The sequence below is a fragment of the Haliaeetus leucocephalus genome, unplaced genomic scaffold, assembly GCF_000737465.1.
Source record: "Haliaeetus leucocephalus isolate CR32 unplaced genomic scaffold, Haliaeetus_leucocephalus-4.0 Scaffold932, whole genome shotgun sequence".
NCBI lineage: Eukaryota > Metazoa > Chordata > Aves > Accipitriformes > Accipitridae > Haliaeetus > Haliaeetus leucocephalus.
The window spans coordinates 6,260,708-6,288,062 of record NW_010973368.1 but is presented as its reverse complement, the minus strand read 5'-3'; the positions used below and the strand labels follow the sequence as shown (position 1 = coordinate 6,288,062).

The 27,355-nt window shown below is 39.2% G+C and overlaps 1 protein-coding gene across 9 annotated transcripts in view; it reads right to left on the bottom strand.

Annotated features, from left to right (window-relative positions):
- The window catches only part of NRXN3 (neurexin 3), a 984,457-nt gene that overhangs the window by 15,215 nt on the left and 941,887 nt on the right, over positions 1-27,355 (bottom strand). For 5 of the 9 annotated variants that reach the window (XM_010583780.1, XM_010583782.1, XM_010583785.1 and 2 more), the window contains one exon: positions 23,183-23,267. In XM_010583780.1, the coding sequence (XP_010582082.1) occupies positions 23,183-23,267 (85 nt within the window). The remainder of the gene's footprint in view (positions 1-23,182; positions 23,268-27,355) is intronic. The other 4 variants (XM_010583781.1, XM_010583786.1, XM_010583783.1 and 1 more) reach the window with 1 other exon arrangement.

The following is a 27,355-nucleotide window of genomic DNA, read 5'->3' as shown; positions in this document are numbered from 1 at the left end:
CTCCCTCCTCCTAAAACTGGTTAAGTTTAAGAGCTCTACAGCTCTTTAAAAGTTAGTGAATTTACCTCTTCATAATATAAATACTAGAAATTCTAGATCCAGCAAGAAATCCTCCTAAGAGCTATAGATAGAGTATGGCTTTTCTGATTGTCCACAACTCTGTCATTATCTGGCATATGGGGAAAATGGGAGAAAACAAGCAGAAGAGGGGGGAGACAGTTCTACAGGACGAAGTCCCAAGAAAGAGAAGGCAGGTGGGGGATTCTGGCAGGAATCTGGGAAACTTGGTATTTCTAGGTGGTCCTTCCTGCTTGTAGTAGCTCCCAAAACAACCTGCTCATTCTTGCATAATTTTAACCTTTCTCAGAGTAGTATTTTTCAGACATCCAGCCAAATGAATGCTTAGCAGACCACAAATAACAAATAGCTTATAGATCAATAGGAGTAAAATACTAATTTTCAAGGCAACCCCTCATCCCTACCCCCAACTCAGAATAAAAGTCTGTTCCTGTGATTTCCATTGGTTATCTGCACTAATTTTAACCATCAAGGAAGAGTATTTGGTTAGCTGGTCCACTACAAAACACAGAGAGATAGGAATAGCCTAAGAAGATAAATTAGTTATATCACTTCCCTTGCACCAGCTGTTTGTACCGGCAAAACCCTCTCTCATTATAAGCCTACAGGCACATCTGAAGCTCAGAAATAAAAAAGCTAATCTATAGTAAGAATGTCTACATGATCACCACTGACAAAGTCCCACATGCCATCCTGTTTGGTTTTGTGTGTAAGAGTTAATTAACGGGGCTTCTTTATAGCAGTGAGCTAGAAAACTATCAAATATGAAAGCACATTTACAGCTATCAGAGCTAAGGAAATCATAGGGCTAAACTGCCACGGCTCTCTGAAGTAAAGAATTTTTCAGGTGTTTGCCATAAGCTTATTACCTTTTCACGTTCCTCCAAACCAAACAGTATTTTGATTCTTTCAGTGCTAAGCAGCCAATCCAATATCACTGGTCCAAAAGCATTCTTCCCATGCATCTCTGCTCAACCGTCTTTCTCCTGGGAGAAGGATCTGATATGTTTTTTTGAAAGACTTAAGACTGACATTTGCAGTCAGCCCAGCTAAGGCTTTTTTATGTAAAGCTAAACTTATTTAATCCTAAATCAGTCACATGGGAAGAAGTCTTTCTGAATCCTGAGGGATTTTGCAACCACAAACCAGATCCTCATGCTGACAAACTCAGTAGCAGAACTACATCCATTAATGGGAGCGGGAGCAGGAATAGTTTACTCTCTTTGGTCTAAACCCATGCAGCAAATGTTTCCTGTGTATTTATGGTATGCTGAAATGTACATAAGTTTTTGCTTATCTGCAAACATAGAACAGCAAGGGTATCTCTGTGTCTCCTCCTTTCTTCATTGTATACAGCTATGAAGCAGCCAGGTAAAAATATGCCTCATCAGTTTGTCTGAATGCTAGTGAACACTCCATGACTACCAAATTCCTTCTTGGTAGTTGTACCCCAAGAAGTCTTATAATGTCATACCATTTAATACTACTTTTTAAAAATGTACCCAGGAAATGCATCAGGGCAACTCTCAAACATGCTAAGGGATCACTGGGCACACCTGCATATGAAACATATGTCTTAGAAAACTTACCAGGAATAATTACATGGGAAAATTGACAAATTTAGGAAGTGTTTAGATTCAGGACTGATTTGAATGTCCAAATCCTAAAAGACACCTGAAATGTTTGTCTATGTAAGGAGGGTATGCCATACTGAGGTACTTGATGGAAATAGTGCCTACTTGGCTGGCATACAAATACTCCCCTCGGTGCAGCTAAATCATAACCACATGAAGATCTGGATACTTCATGAATGCTGTTTTGTACCTAACCTTACTGTTGACTCCACATTATCCTCTGTAGGAGTTGTACACCCAAGTTAACGGATGGCTAACAGTTACTCCTATGATCTCCTTCATTCATATGTAGTTACTCATAAATATATTTTCATATTGGATTCTTTAAGAAGACGTAAATTGCGGTGAACTTCAGAAGCAGACAGGACCCATTTTCAGTACAATATTTTTAATCACTTGGATGCTAGGCTACACTTGCCATTTTTGTTGAAAGATCCTACAAAGTAATTTAATTCATCCCTCAGCTAGTATAAGCACATTATACTCTCAAAGTCTGTAGCTAGTCCAGCTGCAAGGACTCAGTGGATGGAGCTTCCTCCCTTGCTTTGAGAAAGGAGGATCCAAAGCATAGTAGATTCACTGTCAAAAGGTTTGTCATGCAAATTTGTCATGTCATGTTAAACTTCTCTTCTGATGGCAAAGTAGTGATCCTAGTTCTGCCCTTGATAACCCCTCTTCTTTTAGTATTTCCTGTTCCTCTTATAGACATAAATCAGTGCTGGGAAGAACCTGCATTTGCAGCTTGCATCCAGAGATAGCTGCTGTGCTTTTATCTTGGAGCTGTAAACAAAACACAGCAAAGCAAAACCACACAAAGAAAAATGTTGTCCACTTCTTGCATGGCTGAATAATCCAAGATCATCACAGGCATTACTTATCTCTCTGGAGGACATTCAAGATCTAAAGCATTTCACTTTGTAAGTCTCTTTGGTGAAGCAGCTGCAGCTTATTCTTGAGGATACATGGGAAACAGTACTACTACAGACCTTTAACAAGGACCTTTACCAGTGTACACACTGGACTACGGAAATTTGTTTGACAAGCTGTAGAAGAAAACAGGGGTGTTAATGCAGGAGGATAAGTTGGGCTATACAGACAAGGTGATGAATTCCAACTAAAAACAATACATGATTTCCTCGGAAATTATATCAAGTCAAATATTGCAATAACTGAGAAGAAACAATAAACCATGTCCATTCAGCATTGTGAACATCAGTCCCTGGTAAAACGTAGAGTGAAGACAATTTACAGTGTGATGGTTGGGAAGAAGCTTACTCCAGTAGGCTTTGAACAAGATTAGTTTACCTGTGCCTTCACACCTAAACTTATTTCTTTCATTAATCAACACTACTGAAAAGGGCACGATAAGTATCTGCATGTTCTCTTCTATTGAGTTTGAGCACTTTCACATCCACTGCTAGGGTAATTGGGGTGTAAGAGTTAAGAATTGAAGTGACTTATTCAAACTTACATAGAAAAAATGTGATAAATCAGGGACTCATAAGCACATCTTCCAAATGATGGCTTATCCAGCAGTACAGCCCTGCTCATAATGTTACTCTTCTTTGGGTTTTGGATGTCAAAGTATGTTCTTTCTGCTCTGGATTAACTTGGAACAATGTTATTCCCATATCAAAACTAAAAGAAAACAAGCCAAAAAAAAAAAGGTAGTTCCCATAGTGGAATTTAAATCTTGACAGTGCAACATGCTACTGGGGCATTAACTAGCTTGGACAAAACCCTGAAGAATACAGAGAAAAATACCTCAGTGCCAGCTGCTGCAGTTAAAATGAATTAGACTGGAGTTAATAGAAAATTTTGATTTCTAATTTTCCTCATGCTACAAGAAGTCTTAGGGACTACAGCATTGAGGACAAGCCCTTCAGTCTCCTCCTCAGCCAAGAACAAATCAAAATATTCCTCAGAATTAATACAAGGGTTTCCTCACAGCCATGCTGAAAAGGCTAGGCCAAGTTCCCCATCAGCAAATCGAGCTGATGTTGGTTACACTAAGGCTTTGTTTAATACCTGTTTACCTGTAGAGGGAAAACGTTATGTAAGAGTGTGTTACTGATGAGAAGATCACTACCAAGCAGACTGCTGATAGGTTCCACCAAATTACCATTGGGAAGTCGTAGAAAATCCTAGGTAGAAATCCTGTTATTGAGTAAGCATAAATAAATACAGCCACAACTCTTCATCTGAAAAGGAAAAAAGGGAATGCCAAGCTTCTGAGCAGTATGTTAGGTGTTGTTCTCTCACATCAGTTCAGAGGATGTGAGATGCTCTTTCCTTTTGATTGTACTAATGTTTAAATGCACCAGAATCCCCTTGAGACCTCAAGCAGAGGTGTTTGGAGACAGAACGGCAATGACTATTAATCCGTGCTTTGAAGTCAATTCTCCTACTAGGCAGCACTTGTAACAGCATCAGAAATACAATAGAGCCAACTAATGTCTGAACTATCTAGCGCTGAAGCCCTGCAGGGGAGCCCTTTGTATAGGAGCTTTCAACATGTGAGCTAGTTCTGTCTATCATTTGGAAAAGACAAGAGGGGGTAGTGCTGTGATTCAGGCATTTTGGGATGGATTTTTGGCAGGATTTCTTGTTTGTTTGTTTTTATGGGCAAGTTTAATACTAGCCGGGAAGTGCAACAGCATAAAGAGAGGGGGCCGTTTTTGCAGATTTCTTTTGGAAAGTTCAGGATTACAGTGGTGAAAGGCTGCTGCAGGCAAATTTGAATCCTCTTTTACAACATAGCGAATGACTGGAATAAACTCTACTGTGATTCAGAAGCCAAAGCTTTAAGCTGTTTATCAGAGGTTGTATTATAGCAAGAAAGTGGCTGGGAAGGGTGTTTGCTCTGTTTTCATAACAGATTGGATTAGAAGAGAAACAGATCTCATTCCAAAAGTTAACTTACTTTAATATTGATGATAATGATGATACTTGGGTTTATTTCAGATGCACAGGTAAAGATAGTATGCCTATGAATAAAGCTGAGGAGCTGGACACCAGAATTCTTCAGGTCCATTCAGACTTTAAGGACTTTTTGAACAAAAATTCAGGATGACTGGCTTCTGCTACTGATAATTCCGCTTACCTCATTGGTAAGCTAGGTGGCCTTGGCATCCTTTCTCCCTTATCTTCACACCATGATAAGATAATGTATATCCTGCTATCACATATGTTTAATTGTTTTCTCTGTTAGAAGAGTTGGAACACTAACTTTCAAAATGTGGGTTTTTTTTTTAAAAAAACCAAACAGTTAAGATTGCTACAGAATCACTATGTAAAGAGATATATAGCCACGCACTTGAATATGTTTTCCAAATGACTGCTTACTGTATTACCTGAAATATTTACATTTAAATTTTAGGGTCACTGTTAGAAAATCAACTAAAAGATGACTTTGCATAGTTATTAACCATGATGTCTGAGCTTCATGGTTTAGTAATTCACAGGAGCATAACAATCATGAATACCTGTGAAATGAAAGTTAACTGCAGATCAAGTCTAATAGGATGGAAAGTTAATTAAAAGAAAAAAAAATCTTATCATATTAGGCTTTCCTCTGCTATGAAGTAAGACGTTATATGGTTAGATTTTAATAGGAAAGTCTATTACTTTCTCACAGACTCTAATTTCCTTTATCTGTATGAGCCATAAAATTTTCTCATGCACATTTTTTTTCTGATGAATTCATTATTTCTATTCATATTCTTATTCTAATTGATGGTCTTAAGCACAAACAAAACAGAGATGGAACTGGAAATATTATGTTAAAAGAACAAACACTTTACTTGGGTAATTCTGCTATTGGCAAAACTTGCAGCTTTGAACTTTGTGAATGAATTAAAAAGGCGTTCAAATTCTAACCTTAGTACCCTGAGATTTACTGGCTTGTTAGGGTATTAATGAACAGCACTGTTTTGAAGTTAGAAGAAAAGTTTCACCTTCAAAAGACTCATTATAAACACTTGAGCCTGTCTGAGTCCTTCCTTGCCTTTTGCAAAAGGACACTAAACATGGACAGGCACATGGACCAACATTATGCTCGAGAAGAAATGGCAGATTTGCCTGTTATTCCCAGGGCCTAAACAATGCATGCTAGTCTTTCATTGTAAATTTAAGTGTTTAAGGCAAAGTGGCTTCTTTTCACAACCTTCCATGGCATTGAGTTATCCATCAAAATGGAAGCATGCCAGAAACCAAATTATCAACTGCTTGATTGCTACTACATGTTACACAGGTACATGCAAAGGACACTTTCCTTCTCAACTTCTAATCATTTCAGGTGCCTCACTCTTGGATATGTGAATGCCCCGTGTTTTCAGAAGTTTGTCTTTGCTTGTTTATTGGCGAATGAATCCACACAAGACACTCAAATAAATAACTCTGACATAAGTTGCCATTGCCACATTATAGCTCCATCACAATTCCTTTTTATTATCTTATTTCACTGTCTGGTAATTTAGTAGTTGTAACCTCAGCTGGAAAATACAGAGAAAGGGAACCAAGTGGCAATTCAAACATATAACTACAAAGAGAAGAATTCAGCACAGAAGCACTAAGCTTTGGGATAAGATGACAGCTGTATGTGCTCTGTCTTCATAGGTAGGGAGGCAGTGCATGGAGTTAACTGGAAAAGCACTTCATTTCTGCTCTTTCCTCAGCTTCACCTTTCTCTTAGAAAAATATATTCCACTTTGAAAACTCTGCCATGGGGTTCCACGCTTATTATGTCTCAGTGGATGCATTTCCAACTCAAAAAATATCTGATCTATTTCCAACTCTAAAGATACTTTTCATACCAACTCTCTGCCAACCCATGTTTGGGATCTGAGAGTCAAGTTCAGGTCTCCTATCATCACCACTCATAAGGAAAGACTGTAGGTCACTGTATGCCTTCATCGACCCTGTAGCTACCCTATTGCCTTCAGTGGTTTTAGAGAAATATGACTGACTAAACTTGTAAATTGGATGTAAGTAAATGAGTCCACTGGAGAAGTGAGAAACAAATTGGAACCCAGCCTCCAACCCCAGTGCTGTGCAGGCTCCACGGGGACCAACAGGATACAAAACCATTAAAGCCAGTGGACTGGACTCTATAAGCAAACACACCTATCAGTGAGGATGAGGACAGACTATTTGTTTGCTCATCTACAGCATTCAGGTATAGCTATGGGTGAATTTGTTCCTTTTGCTTTAACAAATATGGATTTTCATACTGGAAAAAATTTATTTAGAAACATTTCCTCCCCTTTATTAGTGAAATTCTTCTTTTAACCTCAGCAGTAATTTTTCCTCCTCCCAACCCTGCAACTGTTCCGTGCCCTACAAATCCTGTTCTCCATGCATCTCTCAAATCTTGTCCATGTTTCTCCAACTAAAGCTTATTAGTGAGTCACCTAAGGAAGCATCATCCTAACCTCTCTGATTAAGATATTTATAAAGTGGAGATACCAGTATTCATCCCTCTTACTAAAGGTCTGAAAAACTTCTTTTTAATACCTGCAAAACATTTTTGAAGTCTGAGATAAACAATGCTACTGAAGTACTAACAGTACATTTCTGGTCAAACACGGTACCTGACATACAGGGCTGGGTGTTCTGTCAGATAAGACCAAGAAGATCCAGAACACTATCAAGTGCAGAAACAAAAATGGAAGTTGCAATTACTTACTTTAAAGACAGAACATATTTTCTAAGCAAAAGGGGGGTTCATCTCTGCTCTCTTCAAGAATACTAATGTGCAGAGCACAGATGTACCAACTGGGCTCAAAAAAGTAAGTGCAAGTCAGAAGCTGCCCGATCTCAGAAACCCAACAGGCATTTCTCATGTATTCAAGCCACATAGAATGAAGTAGAGCACTGTAATGAAATACAGTAAAAAATGCAGATGATACGCACCTTATAAAAACAAGCTGTTGTACTCTACAGCTGAGCTTTGAAATGCTCAGGCTGAAGTCTCTCCTCTATGTTAAACCATAAAGATTTTTTTTCCAGACTGTGATTGAAGGTCTAGCCAATTCTACACAGTGATTTTTTTCACATATAACTATACAAACTCAGCCCTAATCCTACAAACTGCTAAATACTTTCTATTTTCATTAATCCCAGTGAAAACTGAAGGCACTCAACATCTCATCAGGCTGCCATTTTTTCCAGCCATGTGGTTAATGTGATTAGTAACTATGCATGCACATGCATATATACAGGAATCTACACACAATTTTTTGAATTTTTTGACCGTGAAAGTATTTAATTTGCATCCAAGTTCCAAACTGTTATGGAGATCCAAGTGCTAACTGCTTCCTTTTTCAAAAGAAAAATCAACATCCCATTCATAAATGCTCTGGACAAAAGGTTTGGAAGAGAGTTATAAACAAGTGAGGAATGCAGTGAAAAATGTTCTGCTGTTGGTATTTTAAGCCTATTATCAAACGTAGTCTCCCAGGAATTGCGTGATTTGCTACTCACCTGCAGCAGTTTTACACTGATTATAATGCTTATATGCATTATTGCTAACTGACATTAGCACTAAGTGAGAGGTAGAGCATGTGCGTAATTTCTTACAGTAGAATCACAGAGGCCTGAAATGTGACATGCAGGCCATCTCCTGGGGACCAGTACAGGGTATTACCAGCACTCTGTTCTCATACCTAAGATATTTCCTAGAACTATCTGAAATCTGTCATCATATTATGTAACTGAATAATACTTATGTTTTTGAAATATATACTTATACATATATATGTACTATGTATTACATACATATAGATATGTTTACACACACATATATACATATATATGTATACATACATACACATGTATATATATATCTAAAAAAATATATTTCCCTTAATTCCTATTTCCAGCACCTTTCCCAGTGCTCCAGTCAGAGATCCAGAGCTCAAATTTCTTGGATTTTATAAAAGGAAACTGCATTTGTCATCCCTTAATCCTCTGTTGCAGAGAATCTCTTTCCTCCGCACCAGTTCCCTATGCTTATTAAGCTTTCCAACTATTTTCAGAACTCAGGCTGTGTATAAGCAGAGGCTTCACTGTAATGGAGCAGAGAGATAACAGTGCCTCTCTACATGGCTTTGTCACTGCTACCCCTGAAATGATGTGTACAGTTCTATGCATTTCATTACCAGAAAAGAACAGCACAAGACAAAAGAGAAAACTGATAAAGAGCGGCTGTTCAACAAGGAACAACGATCATTGCTCTAAGCTGATGTCTAAAATCTTTAACTTCACTGTAGATAGCTCCATTGTCTTCTTTTGCATTTCCTGAAGTCTCTCTTGAATAAGAAAATTAATGTAATGTGACACACCGCAGTAAAAGCTGTCATTGCCCTAACATGACTGGATCCCTAGAAAAATGACCTCCTGGAGTGTGTATCTGACAGAAGGTTTAAGAAATCTGTAGAATCAAAATGCAACCTTTGTTTAAAAGTGAAGGAGAGATTAACTGAGGTTTGAAAGTGAAAGAAGAATTAAGACTCCAAGGTCTTATTTTGAGTCCTGCCATTCAGATGTCCTTAAGGGCCTGGTCCACAAAAGGATTAACTATCTCTTGTCAGCGTATAAATCTAAAATTTAGATCTTTGAAGCAAATGTTCAGCTGCACTAATATCCACAAACCTCCTCTCAGCTGCTGGAAAAATGATGGCAATATAGCTATAAAATGTTGTTGGAGCTATTGGACATTCACACAGGCAGCCATCTCCAGGATCCAATGGCTAAAATTCATTTTAAATAAGCATGTTGAATGTGTAGCTGCCATCAGAGATTAAATTCCAATAAAACACAAGAAGCAATGTTGCTTTTATAGGGATTTTAAGGCAAAAGCAGTAGGTATCAATACCAACTGATAGTCCAAATATCATCATAAAGCTGGGCCTTCACAAAAAGTCTGTTTTTAAAAGTACTCCAAGTGGCTGTTACCTCACTTGGTGCTCAGACTCCTAATTAATTAGCTTTAATGGAAGCCAAGCAAATTTGGTACAGAAAAAGAAACAAAACTGCTCAAGTTCCTCAGGATACTTTAAACATTTCCGTGTGAATATAATGTTCTTACCCGAGGAGTGCCAAGCCTGGCAGCTCTTAAGAGTTTCTTAAACTATCTGAATTGGCAGCTCATGTTTGGACACTTGCCACCTACGAGACAGGCCAACAGAAAACTTGCAGCTTGTCATCAGGGAGGAAAGGTCATCTGGGAGGCAAAGAAATAAAAATCACCGGAAGAATAACAAATCTACTAGTTCAATAGTAGAATCATAGAATCACAGAACGGTTTGGGTTGGAAGGGAACTTAAAGACCACCTAGTTCCAACCCCCCTGCCATGGGCAGGGACACAAGTAAAGATCACACAAGTAAAGATCACACATAGATCACACGAGTAAACGAGGTATAGATGACTCAGGTTCATTTTTCCTATGCTATCAGTTCTTTGCATTTGCTGTAGAAAGCACTACCAGAACACTCGCTCTTCAGCAGAAAACTGTGTAAATATCTTTGCAGAGGAGGTAAGATAGGGAACAAACTACCGCACTAGGTTTCACCGCTCTTCCCCATGGAGGAAGAATTACCACTAACAGCGAGCTAGACACACAAATGGCTGCTTTCATCTTTAAACAATCCTGTTATTAGAATAGAGGTGCTCCACGCACAACATTTGCAGTTTGTTTTACCAGCTGTTTCTAAAAATATCGCCTTAGTGAAGGAGACTTTTTTTCCTCTCTCTCCAAAATCATTTTTGTTTGCTTCCAAGGAAAAAGTGATAGATATGGAAAACAGCATATGTGGGAAAGATCACACAGCTTCAGGGACAGACTTTTACCATTGCTATTTAAAATATAATGAAAAGCTATGAATGAAACAACTGAAGATGCTGAAATACACTGGCACGACTCCTTTGATAAAAGTAGTCAAAGGTTTTATTCTTCTAACACAATTGGTACAGAGCTAGTGACAGATGTTTCCTATGGAGAAAAGTATGGTTTAATGTTCTGGAGAACCTAACTGGGGGAGAAAGGAAGCTGAAAAAATGAAAAGGAGTAGTAAAAAGCTCCCAAGTTAGTTAAAGGTGAAGGTTACTAGTCATATATTCAGAAAAGAAAAAAAAAGAGACAAGTGTAGTGAAATCCCCACACAATACTTATGACTACAAAACTTGTTTACTTTGTTTCATAATAAGATACTTTGTTAGAATGTGAACTTTTAATTTTTTTAAGTTTTTTTTTAAAGCATCAATTTCAAAATGGAAAGGCCTTTTAAGACAAAAGTTGAAATTTGCATTTTAGGAGTCATAAAACATTTTCTTGTTTTGGATTTGGCACAGTTCAGAAGAAACTGGATGAAGTCCCCACAATACTTTGCCAACACCAAATCTTCACTTTTTATCAAAAAAGAACTAGGGCACAAATATTTTCAACTACCTTCCAGTCTCTGTATTCCCTTTGGGCTTCTATGGCGTGTTTAAGCATGTGAAGTAAAGGGTTTCAGGCAAACCTGAAAACCTCTCGGTTATCTTATCAGAAAATAAAGCTCAAAAGTTATGCATCATTTCATGCTCAGAGGTCACTCACTCTGCTGCTCCGTGGGGCATGTCGCAGTGTTTTTTTCCAGGGGAAGGCTACCCATCAACCACTGGAATAAGGGCAGATCTGGTAGTACGTCCAGTCTACTGTACAAAAAAGTACTTTTTTTTGTTTCAGATACATACATACTCCCGCCAAACTGCCAACTCCCTTGACTTTCTCTCAAGCCATCAAACCCTCCTTAACGCTCCCCACAGCTCTCTGAGAGTCCCCAGTTCCGTGACAGAGATAAGTGATTCAGAACCTCACCAAAGGCACCTCCCTGCTGCGAGTTCAGATGTGTGCCGGAGGTCCTCTACTTCAGACTATGCCCAGACCTCAAACCCAAGAGTCACACTCACCTGCATTCACAGAACGCCTCCCCCCAAAAGCTGGGATGTACTAGCTGCTTTCCAAGTTACAAGAGCTGAAGACTTGAATTAACAGAATTTAACAGAAGTATGAGAAAGAGGATAAGGCAAGATTCAGCCTATGTTCCACATTTGCTTTCAAAGCTCCTAAACAAGGTTATTCTACTCCTCTACTTCAGTTCCCCCAAATGTTCCTTTTAGCCAGAACATAAACATGGCATTAACAGATGTATAAATATACACACATGTACATGCAGAGAGAGAGCACGTGCGTGCACATGCTTTGCAATATATTAATGATCTGTGTTTCAACAATAAAAAAATTAGCATATAGGAGAACCACAGATTCTAGGAGAAATACAGATCTCCAGGTACTCCATAGCAGACTTGTTGCTTCATGGAGAAAAGTCAGAAGAAGAAATTAAAATTGTATTTTGATACACTAGAAAATACCCTGAACTAATTACAGGGCTATTTTTGCTCTTTTTGTCTGCCAAATATAAAATTTATGAAGCCCCCAATATTTCAGCAGTGAGAATCAGTAGTGACTAAAACTAGTATCTAAATTCAATCATACTGGTTTTACTACCAGGGAAAAAAAAGAATTATTGACATCCATTAAAAAAAAATAAATTAAGCTCAAAATTGCTTTGCACTTCTGCTGTCCTGCAAAGACAGAACTTTTTACTCCTTTTTGATGTCTCTGACATTTATTGTTCAGATACTGAGATGTAGTGAAACCAGTGAAGAGACAAAAGTGTTGGAATTTTCTTGTTGCTCAAAAAGAAGCTACTTTTGAGATTTTGTATGTTTTTTTGTAGAATAGTTGTAGTTCCTCTTGAATGCCAAAAGAGGAGCTGATGATCCTTATAACATCACCCCACAGGACCAAACAACTAGGTTTTGTCAGTCAGCAGAAGCAGAAAAATGAGTCCTTGAGTGTGGCTCTTTTGTGAGGTTTTAATAATGTATTCATTAGCACAATTAAAATGCAGAATAAAATATGTTGTCAAATTAGTGACATCTGAGATTTCAAATCGAGTCAGTCTAATTTTTTGTTTTTGCTTCTACCCCTAGTTTCAAAACTGGTATGATCTTTGTCTCTTGCTCCTCACACAGCATTTAAGGTGTAACACTTCATGTCACTCAGGAACTGGGATTCCCAGCTGCTTACAGCTGGGATAAAGCACTGATTTCTAGCTCTTGTGATTAATAAATTGGAACTGAAATAGAGAGGCAGAATGAAGTCAAAGTAATAACCCCTTTGACATAATTATAAGCTTTGGTATCTCATGATCTACTTCAGCTGAAAATGGAAGCAGAATAGGTTTTCCTGCTCTACCGAGGTATCATTCCAGGTCTTGTAGTTCATGTGAACATCAGTACCTTTGGGCTGCATGTACTTTTGGTACATAAGGCACCTTCAGGTCTAGGCATGATGCCCAAAAGAAATGTATAATAAAACCCTTCAGAAGCAAAAGCGTATCTCTGTCCCTAGTATCTGTAAATGCTAAACATGTTTTCTCTCTAACAGCTACATCTTTTAGAAATCAGATATTTTTTTCTTGTTTAAAGCTAACTAATCAGTTGCTATAGACATTTGAGGGTCTAATATACATACATTTGCTTTTGATGCAAAATCTGTTCCTGAGTCATGTGCTAGCTCTTCTCTTCCACTGAATGTGTCATTGGCTATTTTTTCTTTCTTTCCCATATATTTTATGAAGCTGAAAATCAAAGCTAACAGGGACAAAAAGCAAGTCCCAGCAGGTTGAAAATATCATATCTTAGTATTTTAGACATGTGTCAGCTTGATAACATAGGCACAGCACTAGAGGGATTGCCAGAATGTGACAGTGCACATGGCTTCGAGTTTAGAGAACATGCTTTAAAAAAAGACTGGAAGGCAGCAAGGGCAAGGTAGCCAGACTGTGGGTCTGATCCTGATCTCCTCCTGATCTTAAATGTAAAACCAGGGAAACTTACACCAGCTAACTCGGGCTGGAGAAACTGTGAAGTTTTTGAAGCAAAATTCTGATCAGGATGCAAGTTCAAGTGATGGAAGTGCTGATATAAAAGATCTGTATATTGCAGTCCACTCATGGCAATGATTTATGTAGCCTGTGCATGGTTCATTCCATTGCATGTGTTAACTGTAGAGGAAAAAGTGATATTTAATGAAAATGATGCCATACCAGTGTTCGTTCCCTGACATGAAAATATTTGGCTTTTGTATCCTTCACTTGCTTCTCTCTGCATTAACAGATTAGGAGTTGTATCTACTTCGTAAAAATATGCAATAATGTTACTTGTCACAGCAAGTGAAGATAACACTTAGTCTTAAAACCTTAACTATAACATAGTTTGCTTGTACCTTTTTGGTAGTTAGCAGTGCAGTAACATTTTGGTGCATTGCACAACAATTTGCACCTGAATATCAAAGTCCATTAAAATATTAACTAAATCTCCTCCTTTCCCTTCATCTCCATCGCATTAGGCTAAGAAGTATTTCATTTACGTGGCCTTACAGGTAGGCAAATGAGCAATATAGATGCACAGTCACAGAAGGAATCAACAGCAGAGCTGAGAGCGGCACACCGGAGTTCAGGCTTTTTATCCTTGGCTTTAACAACTCAACCCTCAGCTCTCTCCCTTGCTCAGTGACAAACGTCACGAGAGCTGAAGCCAGCAGCCTGCCCTGAGACAGAAAACAAAAGTATGAACTAACTATTTCGAGTGCCAGAAATCCATATATACACTTAGTGGGATAAAACAGAGCACAACAGGACCTTCCATGGCATCTCCTGTGCTTGAGCGAGCCTCTCGCTCCCTGCAGTGGGAGGGCTAGTCGCAGGCATCACAGAGGCTACATGAGACGAACAAAAGCAACCAGTCAGCAGGACACAGCAGCTTTAACACAGCCTGGAGGTTACTGTCCTGGTGTCTGGACACTTGATTTACTCATTGAAATACTCCAATACGAAGGTTACCCTGAACTTCATGATGCAGGGGGCTAAAACTCCGATTGTTCTGCTCCAATAACCTGTGACTCGAGCTAAAAAATTTATTTCTTTTGCTGTTAGCTTCTTAACAGGACTGTTCTGGTCTATCTGACAGAGGGCAGCATTACGCAAAACCATGAGCTTGTTGATTATAATAATGTAATTTTATAAGCAGTTGCTTCATTTAAGCAATTGCCAGGAAAAAGCTTTAGATTCGGTAGGAATTAATAGTTGTGAAAAACACATAGACATCTAAAATCTAAACCATGCAGACTTTAAATATTGATTCATTTTTGCTATAATTAGTAGCACTCAGTAATATTTCTCAGATCATATATGAATTAAGAAAACTGAACTGAGCATAAGATCATTGGTTCTTATTGGTGAAAGAAAAGCTATCTTCTTTTTATCCTTCTGCAAGTACAGGAAACATATCTCGGGTAAGTTAAATGAAAAAATTAAATGACATAATTCCATGTTGGAGACCTGAACATATCCCATCACTTCCCTCTTCTGGTACCTCTTAGCTTAAACAGGTAAGCCTTATATCATGCTCTTGTGAGAAAAGTTTACAGATTTCATCATCTCATCTTCCCTGCAGAACAAACTAATTCCTGCAAAACAACTGGGATTTTAGCTAGGCTAAAGGTATGTTTAACATGCATTGTGTGATGTTGTGAACATTATCTGCAAGAAAACTAGCTGCCTCTTGCCTCTTCCTCCACTAACTTGAGCTGATCCACTGATGCCAGCTGATCTATCCTAATGTAGTGAGGCCTTCTGTGCCACTAACGTGGCTAGTACATTCACCGGGAACAGAATGAAGGATAGCAGGAAATGCACCACTGTACAAGCCAAAGGATGTTCTTTCTAAATAGTGTTTCAAGTCTAAGCAGACACCTGAAAACTCAGCTTGTTTTCTTCTGCCTTATGCATTATTGCACATTTATGATGAATATGGCAGAAGACACTCCAGGTGCGTTTCCAGAATTGTGTTCAAGTTACACAAGTAAACATCAGCAAGACAGTTTTTACCAGTATCAGTAGAGGCAGACATCACACAGTGACAAACAGAAGGCTGACCCCATAGAGTGAAGATGCACTACTCTTAGAAATCTTAAGTACGTCCTACATTTTTGTTTCCTAACTACAAATGAACTATGCACACTGGATTTCAGAAATACATTCACATAGATATCATTTCAGTTAGCACGTGCACAGTGATATTCCTTTCCCAAGACTGCCTTTTGTAAAAAGGCCTAGGTACTTTCCTTTTAACATACAGCCTGCAACCTGCGTAGCGTTTTCTGGTGCCTAAAGCACAGATAACAGGAGTTCTTACTCTAAGACGTCAGCATGCACATACAAATCCCCTAAAAGGCTGTATAAGAAGGCACTTTAGCATTATGCCAGTAAACCATTTCTAAGAGTGAAATGATAAGAGCTTGAAAACTTTCCAGCTGCAAACTTTGTCTTTCTTAAGAAGCTGTGTGGACATTTTGCAACTTCCAGCCCGAAGCCTCGGGGTGACACTCAGAACATCATTCAAAGCTTGGTGCCCTTTTGTGGACCCCCCTCGGGCAGGTGGGGAGGGAAGGAGAGGAAGGGAAGGGAACGGGAAGAGGGACGGCAGAGCGGTGGGGAGCTGAACACCAGCTTACGAACAGAGAACAGAATCACATAACAACACTGAACCAATGGACTCCAAGACACACTGACAAGACAGATGGACACAGACAAGACGTAAGATCGCTACTGAGAAATAAAAAAAGAGGAAAAAAACCCATAAAATAAAGTAGATATATAACGCTGAGGCTGCGAGAAACAGCCGACGGTACTGCCATAACTCTTCCAAAAAGAAGAAATTATAATACAACTAAAAATTAAAATTGAAACGATATCCCCCCAAATCATACACTACGGACTTGCTCGGTTAGCCTGAATGCGTAGCTCTGATGAAACACAAGATGGCGTCATCACAGCCCATGCACCGATTAATGAAGGCCATGGTTAGTTAAATCAGCTAAACTACAGCATGCCATAAAAATGATCTTGCACTGACCCAGAAATAAAAGATACGACAGATACTCTGCATTGCAATAAAATTCTTTTTATGCCATCTGCGGTTTGTAGGGCTTTCTTTGTTGGAAGAATTTTTCCTGGGAGAACGCAGGGGTAAAGGGGGAGTCTTTTTTTCCTTCTGGGTGGTTTTTTCTCTGAACTCAATTAAAAAAAAAGGGGAAAAGGGAAAAGACAGGATAGAGACTTTGCAGAAGTTTAAAAAAAGGTAGGGAGAAGAGAAAATAAAAAGAAAGGAGGGGTAAGAATCTTCATTCTTTTGCACACAACTTTCTTGGGATGTCTGAAAATGTGGATTTCTTAAGGATGGCAAGAAAAGATTTTGTTGCCTTTATTGGTTTGCAGATCTATATCTCTTTCTTGAGATGATTAAACCATTATTTTGTTGGAAGAACTCCAAAAATATAAATTGAAAAGTACAGCAATGATTTTAAAAATTATAAAGTAGCGGTATGGCACCAGTACGAGCCAAAAAAAAGGGAAAGAAATATAAAAGAAACTAAAATATCAATCACCAAAAATTCATGCGGCACAAGATGAGGTGAAACGACAGAAAATGTTCTTCAAATATATACAATGTATATATCTATCTATATATACACGGAGTACGTGTGTATATATCGATGGATATACCTGTATAATTTTTTTATTCTCCCTGCCCCACCCTACCCCAAGACTAATTGGTAGATGAAACTATCAATTAAAAGTAAACAAATCAATAAAAGGAAGAAAGAAAAAACTCTAACAAAAAATAAATTAACGTGCTTCGTTCACCAAGAAATAACAATATCATGCATCTGGCCACGCCAGCGGATGCCAGGGTTAGATGAAGGCATGAATTTCTGTGTAAACATGTGATTGGATGATAGGGGCTACTGCTGATATTGGTCACTTATTACTTTAGCTTATACACATATAAATATATATGCACACTGAATATATATGCATATATAGATAAAATATCCTCGTGGGTGGGGCCTTTGGAGCTTACAAAGGAAAAAAGATCAATATGCTGAAAACCAAACTCAGTAGAAATTCCTAATATAAAAAAAGAAAACAAAAATTCCTGTAAGTCATCTGCATGATTGATTAGTAAAACTTGTTCATTTGGTTTTGTTTTGGCCATAAGACTGTAGCTAGGAAATTCCATCAAACAAGTGATGCTATTACACCCTGGGAAGTGCTGTGGATCAATCCCCTTCCTTTGGGTCCGTATGGTATTCAGCCTGCGAGATGGGAAGCCTAATTGTTTGTGTATACTGAGGCATGCGTCCAACTTTAAAAGCTATTTCTTGTTCACAGCATGAGAAACGGAGCAGAACTCCTGCTTGACAGAGGGAGAGACTGGAGGTAACTGGGCACTAGATTTGTGGGGGATGTTTCTCTGAGGAGAGCAATGAAAATTCGCTGGGTGCTTCAAGAAGGTTGATGCAGTTTATGGAGGACAAGAGCCAAAGCAGCATTTCTCTTGGTTTCTTCAGTCAACGTTTCTTCACTTCCAGCATACTGCTTTTTGTACTGGGCTGGCTGCTTCTAGACTCTTGGAAGAGATTCTGCTTGTTTTCTGCAAATAAATGTCTGACCCGGGCAGCCTGCAGGTACCCGGTTCTGCAGCTTACATGGGTGGAAGCTTGATTGTCCTAGCCCCTAAATCAGGAGCCTGAAGTGGATGGGTACAGGCCAGTAAATTATAGATACAGGCACCATACCTGTAGGATATGTGTCTTCTGTGTATGGGTATATGCTACAAGATACTGTGCAACTTTCAGTGCAAAGAACTGTAGATTTTGGTATCTCTATTGCTGCCTTCAGTCCCTCATGGGAAAGGTTTACCAGTCTGATTAGACAACGCCAGCCTTATGACATATGACGCCTTTTGGGAAACACAGAATAAATTTCTCTGGAAAAAAATCACCTAGGAAATTGTTGAGCTGATAGGAAGGGAAAGCTGGCAACTGCACCAGGGAAGACACATGGGCTGTGTCAAGCCAGGAAGCTAGGATTAAGCCCTACAGACCATTGCGAGAGGTTGCATTATGGTCTTCAGGCTAACTGGTGAGCATTTGGGCCTTACTGTTTTGAGTAGTGCAATGAGCAGCTTGGGCTAAGATCCCAACCAGCTGCCCAGACACCAGCATCCAGCCTGCCTGGTGCCAGAGCACTGCACTAACGGACATGCTTAAACGGGAACAAGGGAAATGGTATGAGGAGACACCAGCAGCTCTTGTCAGGAAAGCGTAACTATAATCCTCAAGGCTTTGAAGTCAATAAGATCAGATTGTAGGGGTGCTCCTCATTTGACTGGAAAGAGATATATGCTTTCTTTTTTCATGCTGGCACAGTGCTTCCTAGTTAGGTGAAAGATATTTCCCTTACAAATCTTCCATTCTCTGAGAGTGGCTGAGTGACCAAAACAACACCACAGAGCTGTGTTCAAAAGCACAGAGTCAGAACCCTGGCTTCAGCTTTGAGGAACTTGAATATTTGAGCCTCAGATCTCCCCGCAACAGGCCAGAAGAGAGTCCTGTACTTATACCAGAGAAAAGCATCATGTTTCTGGCACAGAAACCAGAAGGTTTTTGAACACGTACTGGGACAAGCGACATTTCCACAGACATAAGAGAGGGACTGCTTTCGACTAAGTAAATGTTTCTTCAGGGCAGACGAACAGTCTTATGCCCTCTGTATCATTTACAGTAAGCCATTCTGGGAGATCTAGAGATCTAAGGGTATCTGGGCTTGTCTGCTATAAGATGAATAGCAAGTATTTTTTATCCCTGAACCTGCAATGGCTTCATTTTCATTATGTAAAATAGAAATAGGTTTTGGATTCACAGCTGTCATTGCCACAACTTGTTAGAATAATTTCTTAAGCATACATATGTGTCTACAGGGGATGCCTGTAGGCTATCTCAGTCAGGACAGGTCCTGTGACAGCTCCTGGTTTCTAAACAAGGGGATCTACAGAAATCCCAACAGAAATCACTTTTGGAGGAGGGGGACAGAGTGGTAGCCAGACTGCTGCAGTGAGTGTGTCAAGCTAGCCAGGAAAATCCTGAGGGGAGCGGAGTGAGGAAATTGCCTTTACACCACCTTCTTTTAAAGAGAAGCAGGTGTCCAGATGTGGATCATATGCTTACTGAGATTCAGGTCTTGGATTCAACAGGCAATCAGAGTTAAGTGGCAGTAAGACCCTGCAAATGGTTCTCATGCGATATTTAGCCTCAAAGAGGACATGATTTTCTCTCTTTTGAACTATCTTTGAGTCCACCAAAACCAAAGTCTTCAAAAGGACTCTGCAGGGTACTGCCTCTGATCCAGGACCAAGACCAAAGTAATATATTTAGATCTTGGGATTTGATTCTGACCCATATGAAAGCTGAAAGCTTTTGATTTGCCAGGCAACGCTCCCTGCTGCCCTTGTCTTGGTTATTGCACAGCAGGTTCATAGAGATGTTTATCATATCTCACAGCTGCAGCAGTGAGTTCAGTAACCTTTGCATTGCTGGACCAAGGCACCGAGGGTGATGGAAGGCCAAGTCCTGGCATTTGGCAGAAACTCAAGAGCTTTAAAAGCTACACATTATCAGAGCAACAAAAAGGAGCCTATGCTGGGTTAGGTCATTCAATTTTCAATTTGCTGCAAAAGGGATCAGGCAAGCCAGAAGGCAGTGTAAAATACACTGACCTGTCAACAGAACAGGATGAAGCAACTTCAAATGGGCCCAGTTTAAAAAAAAAATAATTAAATCTAAAAAATCCAAACCCACACACTAGAAAATACAAGAAAGAGAATCCGGATCTTTTCTTTCCTCGATGTACACATTTAACTACCAGATCTTGGCGTGGCCAGAATCCTGACTTGGCTGGTGAAGTGTAAAGGCAAACATATCTGCTCAGCCAAGCCAGCACCACTGGATTTTGATAAGCTGGCTCAGATTGCTTTAGTGTTCCAGAGTGGAATGACTGCATGAGTGCCTTGATACTGGCATACCATTCTACCTTCTCTGGATGCACTGGGAATGGAGACAATTAAGATAGACAAAGAAACCTAAATGATGAGCACCACAAACATTTTACTCTTCCTTCTTATTATGATGGAATGAGCTAAGTTTATGCTTTTAGAGGCAAAAAGGACCTGCATATCCCTCCTCCTTCTGGTGACTTTGTACATCAGCGCCTCTGAGAGCAAGAAACCTCAAAATCTGGAAGTGTAAATTTCATCAGCAAGGACCATCTGGGAGACTTTTTTTTACATATAATTGGGCTAACTTTTATTCTCAATTGTACAGTAATTCCTAAGAAAAGATTCAGATTTTAGTGGCTCATACGGACCACCATCCTATGGAGGAGGAGTAGGGTACAATAAAAGATACTGGATGGAATTTTCAAGAATGTGTAGAAGTTCAAGAGAGTACCTTCAGCAAATTATATTATTTTACACAGCAGATATTCAAATGTCTGTAGGCATTTATAGCTGCCAACTGTAATGCTTAGCAGGATTTTCAAAGGCAAGTAATTTTTACAAATCCAGTTTGTACCTGTTTGAGGCATTAGATTTCTAACTGTGTCAGGAAAGACGCATTTTTAGTCTGGAAAAGTTGCTCTAAAGCACTCTGAATTTTCGTGCTAAACATCCTGGTTTACCAAATTCCTCATCAAACTTTGATTTTTCCACTTGCAGTAAACATTGCTATTACAATTTCTAGCCATTGAAGTGATTTCTGCATTGAAACTTAAACAACAATAATGTACAAGAGGAGGAGTCTGATAAAGATCTCCTTTCCTCCTTTAATTGAAACACTTGGCAATCAGAATTAAAAAAAAAAAAGTCTTGAAATATTAGTGAAGCTTTAATGAAATAATTCCTATCCATTCACTTGCATGTCAGTTGTGGTACATTAGTCCTTTTAGCATGGTCCTATTAATCTCATGCCTCACTTTCATGATAATCACTGTGCTGGCATTTCATTGCTACCTTTATTTAAAAATCTCAGTACCCACACTGTTTATGCTTCACAATCTAGTATTATTTGGACTGCTTTTCTGCCAGATGGGGAGTTGAAAAACTCATAGAGATTTGTGAAAAGAGAGATGGGAGTAGGCTGAGCTATCTGTTAGCATCAGCCGTTGTGTCACTGCCTTCCCTGTCATGACAGGCAAGTCAAGAGTATGGGTGGAAGTTCCCAGCTACAAGGCAATGGCAATCTCAGGTTACTGCAGGACCAAGTTCTACCAAAAAATGCAGGTACAGCATGACGAATTGAAAAGAAATATGAAAGCACTAGTCTTGGGTGAATTTTATTATTATTGTATTAATAAAATAGCTTCAGGAAACTAGAATCAGAACACTTATAATGCTTTCTTGGGATTTTTTTAAAGAAAAAAAATCATCTCAAATAAAACAAAGCAGAAACAAACAAAACAAAGCAAAAAAACCCCAACCCAAACCCAAGAACCCTAAACTATTTATATGTTTCACTTTTAAGGACAAAAAATTCTAACCAAACTCCTTCTTTTTCATTTTAATGTACACAGAAATTCGATGATGTCTGTTCTCTATTATAGAAATGCTTAACTCATGGCAAGCCTCAAAAAAGAAGACTTGAAAAAGCCTGTAAGAAATAAAATAGACTGCAGTTGCCTGCTGGATATCACATCATATATCTCACCAGAAAGAAAAGCCATCAATTTATCAAAATGTATCTGAAAGGGAGAAGTTGAGTCAGTTCCATATGGCCAGTCCTTCTGACTCTTTAATGGATACATTTTGAAGCATCACTGCAGATAACAGGGCAAGAATTACTACTAATTTTGTTATGTTCAAACTATGTTTTGGTGCTTCCCAATTTCTTTGGGCTCACAGGAAACAAAATTAGTATAAATATATTACCATGTTAACTGTATTCAAAATCCCATGGACAAATGTATCCTTTTACAGTCCATCTTCAGAGCAATTAACAAAGATTAAACAATGCTAATAACCCATTATTGCTTCACTTTTGTGTCTCTTCTGTTTTTCAAACATTCACCCTCCCCACTTCATAAATCTTTATTATTCGTCACATGCCACATTGATATTTTTGCTTTCCCACTGTGTCAGTGAAGTAACTGCTACAAACATGTGAACTATTAATTAGCTGGGATCACTTCCAGGAAGTTTGGCTTTCCATGCAAACAACTTTATATGAACCAAATAGTGACTACGCATCTGTGTTTTGTTGTTGCCCAGTCCATGGGATCTGATGCTTGGCTGTATAGTTTTTATTTTATATAGAGTGTATATATACATAAGTGTATATATATATACATATACACACACATATATACATATATAATTATATATGTATACATTCACACAGATAAAAATATATGTATGCATTGTTTTTTGCAAATGAAATCAGAAAGCAAGCAAAACAAGACTGACCTGACTTACCTGTACTGGGCTCACAGTCAATGAAATCTTCATCATCACTGGAACATTCAGCTGATGAAACGATGTCATCCGTTGTCTGGCATGTGAAGGAAAGGAATGAAAGAAAAAGAACAGAAGAAAAAAAAAATATAAGATACTTGCAAGTCAAGAGGCTGTTACAGAGGCAGCTAAGTATCCTAGAAAAAAAAATGTTTCAGAATTGCAACTTTTGAAATATTTAACTTGTACCAAGCATTCCAGATATGCTTGTGTAAATGTGCCCTCCATGGAGCCAGAGTCTCCTGTTGGAGGAACAGTGCTTATCCTGTGCTGTTGAATATTTCAGGTGTGCACAGGTGCAGTGTGCCTGCCGGGCTGTTTAGGTTAGCAAGCGGATCGCACTGTGCTGTTGAACACAGTCAGTACAGCGGGCTACGACACCTGCTTGGCTGGCAAACCGTCCTCCGACAGCCAAAGTAGATGTGTCCGGTTGGAACGTGCTGGGCTCCTCAATAAATACCAATACCATGTAGGGCCAGCCAGAAGGCACTTACTGAGAGACTTACCGTATGAGGCATGTTCAGGCTGAACATGCTTTCTGCAAAGAAAAATGTAGAAGATAGATAATATGCGTCACCCAGGCAGTGAGCAGCACTCTCACTGAGGTAATTCCTGCTCTGCTAATGCACCTCTTGGGCTGGGAATCCTTTGTATTTACCCAGATAGTAAATATCTATGCAACCCATTTGTTGCACGATGAAGAACTGCTGCATGTGTCAGGTATGCCCAACATGCAACCTCATCTACTTGCTTGCCAAGAGAACAGGGATGTGGCTGTGACGGGGCTGACAGGCTGGAAAGTCTGGTTCTGAAAGGCTTAAACCAAACTGTGACTGTTCACGGCCCTCACAGGTTTCGGCACATTCCTTTGCATTTCCAGCTGGTGATATTTTCTTTCTTTCTTTCTTTCTTTTTTTTTTTTTCTCTGCTGGTCTAATTAATGAGCAGCATGTACTGCAGCATGTTAGAGAGAAGTGTAGTGGCATCTCTTCCCAGCAGCATCTCCTGCCCGTAATTGCTGCAATTAGTTGAATTAGTAATGCAGACCATTAGGGAGAGTCTGTGGCAGCCTCTGGACACAGGTTGTAACGTTCCTGCATGCAGTACAAAATTACCCTAGCTCAGCAGCATCAGCTCAGACCATGGCTTCTGCTGAAATTGTCTCCCCTAACAACATTTCCTTGCAGAAAGCTGCCTATTCTGCTGAGCTGTAGGATCAGTGGGATGACTCCTGAAACAAAACAACTAAAATGTTCCTCACCAGGCAGGAAGCATTGCTGAAATCTCAGCTCCTCAGGAGCAGGGCAGCTGTACTTCAGTACACTGTACTTTAGTACTCCAGGTGAATATTCCTGGGAATCTCACATCATGAGAAGCCTTCCAAATCCTTATTCCTGAAAAAGACTCTCCAGCTTTAAATAAGGTCTCCTTTACATTCCTATGCCTGCTATGGCTGTCTCCAACATGCTCCCTCTTCTATTTGCGTAAGTGTTCTGAGGTCTCAGCCTTTTCTTTAGCCTCCTGTGGTCCTAACACTATCAAGTCCCTCTGTCCCCTGCCAGAATTTCCTTGCTCTCTCCCTCTCTGTTTGTATTTCAGCTAAGGAAAAAACCAGAACCAAGCAGTCAGTCAGAAAGACCAGACTGAACACAATGTTCCTTCACTCTTGATTTCAGTGGCTTAGAGTGAGCCAAGAAAGAAAAATAGGATCAGTTGGTTGTAAATAAAAGTTATAAAAATAGAGTATCTGTAAAAAACAGCCATGAAGTAAGGGAATCCTTAGTGTACGTGTTACTTGGTCTTACCCAGCATTGCCATTTGGCAACGTTTTGTAGGATGCAATCTTGCCATAGTGTCATGCTTAAATATTTTCATTAAATACTTTCACAATCTTGCCTCAGTGAGAAGGCAAGATTAAAAGGAACTGGAGGTAACATGTACAAAGCAATTTCCTGCCTTACACGCTAAGGTCATATTTAGCATCTTCTTTCAGTCATAGATAGTGGAAGAACACTGTTGAAATCCTGGTGACTTCTCTCTTAAAACAAGCTGGCTTTAAAAGTTTGTCTGTTCAGTGAGAGGTCAAGAAAGGAGGAATGCACAAAATATAAATTTACTTTCTACAATTCTTCTGGTCCTGTCACATATATTTTATAAAGCATTATTTATCCCAAAGGACACCAAATCACTTTATAACTTATATAAACACTGATCACATCCTCCAACAGTGAAATGCAGCTGTCCCTGGGTAGAAAGATATTAGTTTTTAATTTCACCACTGTAAAGTAATTTAGCACAATAAGTCAACAAAACTATACAGCAAGAAATTTTTTAAGAAGGTGAAATGGAGCTAATGAAACTGGAGATTTATATTACAGTTGTCTAAAATACTTGTAAAAGAGTGTTAAGAATAGCACTGTGAATAAAGAATAAATTATCCATTAGTACTAGAAGACCTTGCTCAGACAGTGCGAAGACCCTGGCAATCAGTTGTGATTTCCAGGTTGAATTTAGAGCATGTGGATTTTGCTCTTAGTTGAAGGTCTGACAATTCACATGTAGGGTCTCATAGAAGAATAGTGATGATTTGCTTCAAGTAGGAAATAAACATAAAAATTTTAACAATGTATGGTTGTCACTTATCAGCTGCCATACCTATTCACTTACCCACTTACTTGCTCATATCTAAGGGCTTCATGCAACATTAACTTGGAATTAGATCCAAGTGAATTGACAATGTGAGTCAGTATTTGTAAAGAATAAGGTGTTCCTTTATAACTCTTTTTTTTTTCCTCTTGCTTATTAGGGGCATCATATAAAACCAGAAAGATAGCATGCCCAGAAAAAAACAGGTGATATTTCTTTACACAATTTACACTTTTTTTTTTTTAACTGGGGAACTCCTTGCAACAGGATACTGGTAGGTAATAAAGGTTTAGATGCATTTTGGAAGTTATTGGCCAAACTAAAGGTAAAAACATCCATCCAGAACTATTAAATACCCCATACTTAGTTTGGGAAGTCCCTGTGCCACTGACACTGGAGACCAAAGAAGTATCACTCTTTGCATTGTCCTGTTCAGGACTCTCTCCCCAGAGCCCCATGCATGGCCAGGGCCAGCAGCGGGGTGCTGGGCGAGGTGAGCCTCTGTGGCCTCTCAGCCACTCTCATGCATGACAGTTCCTGAACACTGTGGGATGAAGAATTTTGAAGCCAAGATGAGTTCTGAGCAGAAGCTGAAAAGTCATGAAGCCTGGCTCTTGTTTATCTTCTTGATCAATTCCCCATCTAATAAGCAGCTTAAAGACAGCACATGCAACATACTTACGCTGTACTCTTAGATATGCATTCTAGCTTTCCTTCTACAAAGTCCTGATGCAGCTTGTGTTGCTTCTGAACGGAGAAGCGCACAGTCGGCCAGACTCAGACAAAATGCAAATGTGTGATGTGCAATACTCTCCAACCCTGCTAACTCTGACCTGTATCTGCACTTTTTCATGAGTGGTTCCACATCTGATTCTATCAATTAATCTCTGTCCTTTTCTTCACTGCATGCGATTTCTCCTGATAGTCCAGTTTTTCCTGCTCTGTGATTGCTGTTTGTCCCATGCTGCCGATTTTGTAAGTATAAAAATGAGGGTTAGAAAAAAAAGAAAAACCTCCAGAAGTGGTGTTAGGCTTGAGTCAAGGTCATTAACAAGATCTCTAGAAACCACAGAAAAGATAAGTACGCTAATCTGTCTTGCCATTTCCTATCTTGTATTTTTAATCGCAGTACTTTCCATCATAATTCATCACTAACTGATTTTCTATTCCCATCACATATTGGTCTTCCATGCACCTTCTGCTCAGATACCAACAACTGAATCATCCCAGAGGAATAAAGCTATTTCAGTGAGAAACAGCAGCAAATTCCTGACCACAAAGCAGTCAAGGAAACCTCCAGAAGACCATAACTTCTTGTAACTGGAATCTGTACCTTTCAAAACCCTTTTGGAGCTGAGAATTTTCACTGCATGATTATTAAACTTGCTCCTTCCGCAAGACAGGAGAGGCTAGTGAGCAGCAACCCCAGAAGTCTCTCCACTAACATAATTTCTTCTCATCAGAAATGGCTCACTACGA